General features: G+C 38.0%; 1 protein-coding gene across 3 annotated transcripts; it reads left to right on the top strand.

The window, feature by feature from the left end:
* The first annotated feature begins 611 nt into the window (after nucleotides 1–611).
* Nucleotides 612–7,416, top strand: LOC146005290 (DNA repair protein XRCC2-like). 3 transcript variants are annotated; one of them, XM_083144412.1, is made up of 2 exons: nucleotides 612–730; nucleotides 6,436–7,416. In XM_083144412.1, exons 1-2 carry the CDS (start codon nucleotides 711–713, stop codon nucleotides 7,316–7,318), a joined length of 903 nt encoding a protein of 300 aa, XP_083000538.1. In that variant the 5' UTR covers nucleotides 612–710; the 3' UTR covers nucleotides 7,319–7,416. The 3 variants fall into 3 exon arrangements, with proteins under 3 accessions (XP_083000538.1, XP_083000540.1, XP_083000539.1); XM_083144414.1 differs by having other exon boundaries at nucleotides 618–664; XM_083144413.1 differs by having other exon boundaries at nucleotides 639–726.
* The last annotated feature ends 758 nt before the right edge of the window (nucleotides 7,417–8,174 follow it).

Below are 8,174 nucleotides of genomic sequence, written 5' to 3' on the forward strand. Positions count from 1 at the left end.
GGAAATAAACTGTCCTTGGCCCCCCCGCCGGTTTTAGAACTCAATCGCCGCCACTGTCTACAGCTGAATGTGAACGCAGGTTCAGTGCCATGAATCTAATCTTTACTGGTCAGAGTGAGATTAGATACTTGCTTTGATCATAGAATATATCGCCGTAAATTCATTTCGGATACCCCGTTGTAAGTGTTTTTTTTTCATGAGATATGGGGCTGTAGCCTCTTCAGCCCGCCCTCTGCGTACGCCAGTGGTCAAGATCACTTAAGTACTAAAAGAAAACATATACCACACAGTAAATAAAGACCAAAAGAATATAAATTTGAATTCAACATAACGTTTCAAAGACAAGAGTCCAATAAAAAAAAATAGGATGTGTTTAAATCAGCTATCAATTAACTTTTGGTTTCAACCTGATATTACGATTAATCCTTCACTGAAAGTTTAAATACCACAACCGACATAGTAGCATTTCATAAATTTGTTTAATTTGGCTATGTTAGAAAATACAATAGTACTAAAGTTTGTGAGTTTCACTCTCGAAAAGAAGACATTTTCATGGAACTTCTTGTGCCACATGGCACGGGACAATTGGTAAGACCTATTGCATTTGTCAGATATGATGTAAACAGAGGGAAATTTGTGTTACATTTTACACATATGTTTTGCAGTGAGTTTTCCCCCTTGAAAAATTATATTTGATTATTTGGTTTCACATGTGCGACAGGTGTGGTGGGTTAGTATTACTTGGCGATTTGCTTTATTAAAAGGCCCGGCTGTTAAAATAAATGTTCCGGAACAGAAATGAACATGTTCGGATAGTTACTTTAGTTGTAATATGAAGAAGTGCACCACTACTGTTACCAGGTGGTGAGACTAGCAGATTGAGCTATTTTCTCAAGTATTTATTAAAAGTTTAGTATCCCTGAAACGTCTGAAATTCCTTCATTGTCTTCTTTTTCACATTGGTACTTACGTATTCTGCATTCCTAAGGATTATTGAAGGTGCCATTTCGTTTTTTCATGCAAATAATCTCAATTTTCCACATATCGAATAATTCTTGTTTGTTTGATTTCGTTTGCGTTACACGCAATATGGAGGAGAAATCTTGACTAGCGTTGTCCATGATCAGTGGTTATGCAGTGTTGTAATCTACTTCATCGAAAAATACCTACTTTCGTGTTACTGATTTTGTATTTTTTTCCAGGTTCGAAAACCCTACAAACCATTTATAAATAGCCCTATGAACCATGCACGGATAGCCCCACGAACCATTCATAAGTAGCCCCATGTACCATGCATGGCAAGTTAGGTTAGGTTCAGTTAGGTTATGCATACATAGTTAAAATTGTCATGTTCTTGGAAAACAACGGTGTGGTTGGAAAGACTGACCGGGGTTACATCATCGAACGCACGCAACATTTAATTCATGTAGTGGAAGGACATAGAGGCAACAGCTTTCGTGCATCGGAGAAACATTAATGTTGAAAAATACATGATTTACCGTCAAAATAAATTAAGGAAGGGGAAAAAAAAACACTTCCGAGACCTTCGTAAAGTATACACAAACTCATTTCGGTAAGTACTTTCTCCTGTAAAATTTAAGAAATATGTTTGACGGCTATGAAAATTTTACGGGCCAAGAGTAGTTAATATACCAAATATTAACGAAATTCGAGATACTTACCGAAAATGGTTCGTGGGGATATCAGTTAAATGTTTTGCCAATGAGCACACATTGTAACAAAATATAAGTTTTGTAGCACTAGCTTCCTCACTGAGACGTCATTTTTGTAGAAGAATGCTCGAACACCGTTGCCAAACTTACCTCTAATCAAAGTCCGTCCTCTGTTATGCCATGCTTCAGTGATTAATGATCTTCAAGTAACGAAGCAAGAATTAATGCTCTGCAAGTAACGAAGGAACAGTGTGGCAATGCTGTAGACAGCGCAACGAAATCTGAACGTCACTTGTTCATATCATCAAACATGGCTCATATGTTTCTGTGTGGAGAATGATCGCGGTAATGAAGAATGTAATTTTGCAACATATATAGATGTAAGTGTACACTTTTTATCACATGAACCCTAAATCTTAACTCCAGATATGTTACCAGGACTGCATATTTAGTGAGTATAAGAAGTAGGAAAGAAATTGGAGACATTCTCTGTATTCTTCATTCTTACCTTATTTTCTGTTAGGACCGTCGTTCTCCTTTCCAACAATACCTAAATCACCACAATACTCCAAATAGTTTCAGAGATATGACATGTTGTGTGATAGTTACATGGTGCGTTCGTTTGATCACCCAATTACCAAATGTTCCAGCACTGATTGCTTTAGCACTTTTAATATTTTCAATATTTTTGTTGTTCTAATACATATGCAGGGGTAGTTCAAAGCAGGCATTATTTTTCTAAAACTTGACTTTTGTTAAAAATGGTGACCATTTTAAGTTTCATGACTTCGGGTATTTTTTGCCTTGGCAGACAGTTGCGATAATTACAGGGTGGCTACTGACTCCGTGGTCACTTAACCCACCCTCGATTTCGCAACATTTTTTTTTTATGAAGATTATGTGTTGCTAAGTGTGAAGAAAAAATTCCAAAATTTCTTTCTTCACACTTAGCAACACATAATCTTCATAAAAAAAAGGAATCCTTACAAACTCGAGGGTGGGTTAAGTGACCACTGACCCATAATAAAGGGTGATCCATAAAGAAATCCGGATTTGAAGTTGCTATAAATGAAATTTATTTTTGGAAAAAAAGCACAAAACACATACCATTCTCTTCAGGAGATATTAAGGTTTAAACATGGAAAACAATATCAGGCATATGACCCTCCCTACTAGCCCTACATGCAATCACTCGGTCCATGAAATTCACCATGAGCCGATCAAACATTTCCCCATCAAGTGTGTTGAGGACACATCAAATTTCTTGCTTAAGTTCCAACAAATTTCGGGGTTTCTTCTGGTAAACTTGTGACTTGGTGTACCCCCACAAGAAAAAGTCACATGGTGTCAAGTCACAACATCGAGGTGGGAAGGTTTGGTGTCCTCGCAATGAGATTATTCTGTCCAGGAACTTCTCACGCAGCAGATTGATTGTTTCTTCTGAAGTGTGGCAAGTCTTGTTGGAACCATACATTTTCGATGTTCATTTGATCCAAACGAGGCCAAATAAAATCAGTTAGCATTGCACGGTAACGAATTCCATTCACTGTCAGAGCATTTCCATCTTTGTCTTCAAAAAAGTAAGGACCGACCAAAACCCCACTCCAAATCCCACACCAAACCGTAACTCTCTGAGGATGCATTTCCTTTTCCTGAATCACTCTTGGGTTCTCAGATCCCCATATTCAGCAATTCTGCTTGTTTACAAACCCATTTAAATGAAAATGAGCTTCATCGCTGAAAATGATGGGCTTTGCGAAACCCTCATTCTCTCGTTCCCTTTCAAGGATCCAGTCAACAAATTGCCGTCGTTTTCCATGATCCGCTGGTTTCAGTTCCTGCGTTAACTGCACTTTGTACGCGTGCAAGTGCAGATCTTTTGTCAAGATTCTTTGCATTGTTGTTGGCGCCATATGCAGTTCTTGAGCACGACGGCGATACGATTTTGCAGGACTCACAGCAACAGAATCACGCACAACAGCAACGTTTGCTTCACTCCGGCGACTTCGAGGGCATCCAGGGCTTTTGATGTCTTCTGTTGATCCAGTTTCTTCAAATTTCTTGATCAACCTACGAACAGTTGATTCGTTCGGTGCATGAAGATGACCAAGTATCGTACGGAGTTTCCGAACAGTCACCGCGAAACTTCCACCATTCTTGTAGTGCGTTTTGACAATCAAAACTCGCTGTTTCTTACTGTACCTTTCCATGGCATTAGCAACACACACAAACAGTAGAACAACTGAAATGCTTCTCAACACAAAACCTCAATGATAACTGATAACAACAATCACACCAACAATGCTGCCAACCAAACAAAAAATATATGGCGTCCTTTTCAAATCCGGCGTTCTTTATGGATCACCCTTTATAATACCAAAGTTATAATTTTTTAGAGGAAACATATCTATTCAAAGTGTTGGCTGAAAATATTTGAACTCTGCTATTTATTTCCTCTTTTAGTTAAGGCTCTTTGAAAATGCTCAATTTCCATTTTTTTTTTTTCAAAATTTGAACCCTTATATCTGTGATGGGGAACCTAAATAAAATTATATTTACAGCATAAAGTGTACTCTGAGAAGTACCTGTATAAAGAAATCGAGATTGATATTCCAAGGATAATGGTAAATTTGGACAAAAAAGGTAAATTTAAGTTATTCGTTACATATAAATATGTGTTGGACAACCTTTGGTGCAGTAATGAAGCTTATTTCAACTTGACATTGAATATGGATCAATGTGCTGCAACCATCCACCGTGAAACTCTGAATTGAGTTTTTGATAACAGGTGGGCACATGTGTAAATGAATTTTTCACTAAGTTCTTTGGATGACTGTAGTTTATAACACCTCGATCACAGCTGTAAATTTTTCCTTTGTTGAGGTGTGTGGGTTTATAAAATAAATTTGGTAACAGTGAGTTAATGTCACTAGTAATGTCACTAAAGGGCACTTATTGGTGGGCAAGTTGAGGTGCACATGCAGAAAGAAAACTGCCCTTGTCTATCGGCAGCCATGCGAGAGAGAGAGAGAGAGAGAGTCCTGTCTTCAATCCTCAGTTTTCACTTAAGGTTTTGAATGATTGATTTAGTTTATTTTACTTCGCATTTTGTGCCTCTTGGCTAATTTGCGAAGATGGGGATGAGTGATGAAATTGATGAATGGACATTCACAAACAACCAAGCCTGAGCGGGATTCGAACCCGGGACCCTTGGCGTCGCAGCACGATGTGCTAACCACTCAGCCACAGGCTCCGGCTTTTCATTTAAGTGGAGGAGATACAGTTACGCACCAATTGTGCATGTATTTCAATATCACCCGAATGGGCACTGCTACTAAAAAAAAATCCTGGGTGTATCCAAGAGCATGAAATTCTCTCCATGTTGCAAGTGAAAGCATTTTTTTTATGTAGATTATTAAGCTGGACATAATGTTTGGAAAATATGATGAATAAGAATTTTCGGAATCCCATGTATTCCTTATGGGGAATCAACTTCAACATCAAGTTTCGGCTAATCAAATGGAAGTTTCGACTTTTGCACTGGTGAAAGGCATCTTCAAACTGCCCTCTTCCCGTTGACATATTTTTCTATTCCATCGGAAGTTTTATATTCCCAAGAGAACAAATCAAATCATACTCCCAGATGATCAATGCTTTCCTCCTTGCCTCCTAGCAGTGTTGCCAAATCTGATGGACATAAAAGAACTAATTTCACCTTAAATGGAGTTAAAACTGACTTTCATGGAGCTAGATTTACGAAGGCTGGATAAAGTGCCTCCTAGGGTAATTTTAGTTGTCAAAGGGTGGGGCACCGCTATTATTGTTAACTCTAAATTCAGGACAATTTATTCTTAGTTTTCAACATCTAGATCCGGCGGCATCGCCCATCTCAATAATCCACTGATGGTCCAATGAAATCGAAAATAAGGAATTCCCTGATAACAATATTATGTCAATTTCACGTCAAATACGGTGCTATAAAGAAGTAGCCAGGTAGATAAGACAGAGTGGGGTGACACAGCCAATATTACAATATCACGTCACATGCAAAATGTATAATTATGACAAAAGTTGGTCTATGTGGGCTGGAACCAGTGATAGTGGGTCACGTGGGTAGGCGTCCCAGTTCACAGCCAAATGAGTGCATGAAGGAGCCAGATCTGGCTCCAAGAGAGCTAAGTTGGCACACTGCCACAAATGGAAGCGTCCCGTGGAGACTGTATCGCATGCCCTTAAGTATTTATATTATTGTTTTGATCTTTATTTTGTGAGCATAACTGTCGATAGGTTGTGAATTGATTAGTCGATCATTCCAAAAAAAGTTAATTTAGTCGAATTTTTAAATTACCACATTAATCAAGAAAATAAAGGAACTACTCTCTCTCTCTTTCATGTGAGCTCTCTCACTAAACATGTACTTATGTAAATTAGGATCTGAAGTAAATGTTGAACCCAGACAATGCATTTTAGCAAATTATCTTTATGAATAAATGTATTGCTGGAGTGAATTATGTTGTCCTATTTTGAATACTGAATATCCGGTTACTGTTCGATCGAATATTAAGGATTCTGGTCGGAGTTCAGCCCCGAAAGGCTGCGGGATGAATAAAGATTAATTATAAATTTTTGTTATCGGGTCATTCATTTGAAAGACCCTGCACTTCATTTACTTGTAGAAGATAGCAAGTGTCACTGTTACTGCTCTTTGTAAATCAACACACATCATATTTCTTCTGTATTAAATATACCTTTTTTATTTCAGGACTACATGTAAGATGTCTAAAGATTGTGAACGTAAGGCAGAAACAGGTCTCCAACTCTTAGCTCGTCTGAGTTCAAGACCAAGTGTTGTTGGATTGGAAGATGTATTGTTTAAGGAAGGTCCCAATCACAAGGACATCATCGAAGTTAGTGGCGAACCTGGGGTGGGGAAGACCCTTCTCTTGACTCAATTCTTAGCAAAGTGCCTTTTGCCTGTAGAGTGGAATGGCATTCATTTAGGTGGTCAGGGAGCAGGGGTCATATTTATAAACACAGACCATCATTTCAAGATTTTCAAACTCATAAGTCTTATGGGAGACAAGTTGCGAACATTTCAAAAACCTAAACACGGTGACAAGTCTATGAATGCCTCGGATATTGAAGACAAATCTTCCCTGAAGGCAAACGAGATTGAAGATATCATTAAAGATTCATTAAAGAATCTGATTTTATTGAACTGTTTCGATAGTGTGCAACTGTTTGTGACCTTCTGTTCGCTTGAAAAACTTCTCTTGGCAAATACTAATGTTAGTTTGCTTGTAATTGATAGTTTGTCTGCTTATTATTGGCAGGATGTTATGGTTGGTGGTTACAGAAGGATGAATTCCTATGAAACAAATTTACTCCAAACTCTTAACAGGTATGTTCATGAATACAAGATAGTGATGATATACACTAAACAAACATACTTCCAGTCCAAGTTGAGAGATGGTGGTTATAACGCTGATACCTCAGTAAGTGGCATAAAGTACAAAGTAAAGTTAAAACAGGCTGAGATCGAAAACAACAAATTGTTTTGTGCAAATGTTCAGATGTTGAACTCGGAAACCCATCATTTCTACAAGATAAGTAAGAAGGGCATACACTGGGTAAATTGTAAATAATTGTATTGTGTATATAAAATCATCATTCATATGTTAAAATGCTTGTACTCAAGAGTGAGATATGAATACTTTAATGGTAAATATGAAACTTTTTTTATAGATCAGTTGTGCCTTATTTAATTCAAATGGATAGTTCTCTTTTCTTTCATATTGGAGTTTTTTACATCCACAAAATATTGGATGATTGTGTGTAGTTCATGAACTCTAATTAGTAATGTTCATTGTGTGAACAGAAATAGCTACTTTGAAGGTAATGTAAGTACTAGCAAATCATTTTCAAACAAATACATTAATATTAATTTATTGAAATATTAGCGAAAATTCAAGATTCACTCAGTTATTGAACCCTGCTCATTTGTATTTCATGCCAATGGTCTACGACTAAAAGTAAAGTGCTCCCCTGTGCTTTGCACCATGCCATGAAAGCGTATAGGGGGTGTGTAATTAGGGGCACACACTTTCTTGATCATGGCCGAAGGTTGGGGTGATTGATCAGCAACATGGCCGTGTCTTCCTTTACCGCCGCTCAGTGTCTCCTCCAGGTAGCCACTTTATACGACGCTGGGTGGGCACCGGAGCCACTTAAACAGGTGGGAAAATCCCGGTTCTCCCCTTCCAGGGATCGAACGTGGGTCTCTCAAATGGTACCGCTAAGTTATTAATTAATTTCCTGTTTTAATAACTATTTCCATTTGGAATACATGAATGCCAGAAATTGGTAGGATTGCCTTCCTTGTTGTTTTGAAACAGCTGAACCGTTAGCAGACAGCTGTCACATATATTATCAGTCACTGCATGTAAGCAGTTCAGGACAGCTGCTGTACAGATGATATTTCACTTCCAGCATTTTTGTTCA

This window comes from Lepisma saccharinum, chromosome 23 (genome assembly GCF_977018435.1).
Source record: "Lepisma saccharinum chromosome 23, izLepSacc3.1, whole genome shotgun sequence".
Classification (NCBI taxonomy): Eukaryota; Metazoa; Arthropoda; class Insecta; order Zygentoma; family Lepismatidae; genus Lepisma; species Lepisma saccharinum.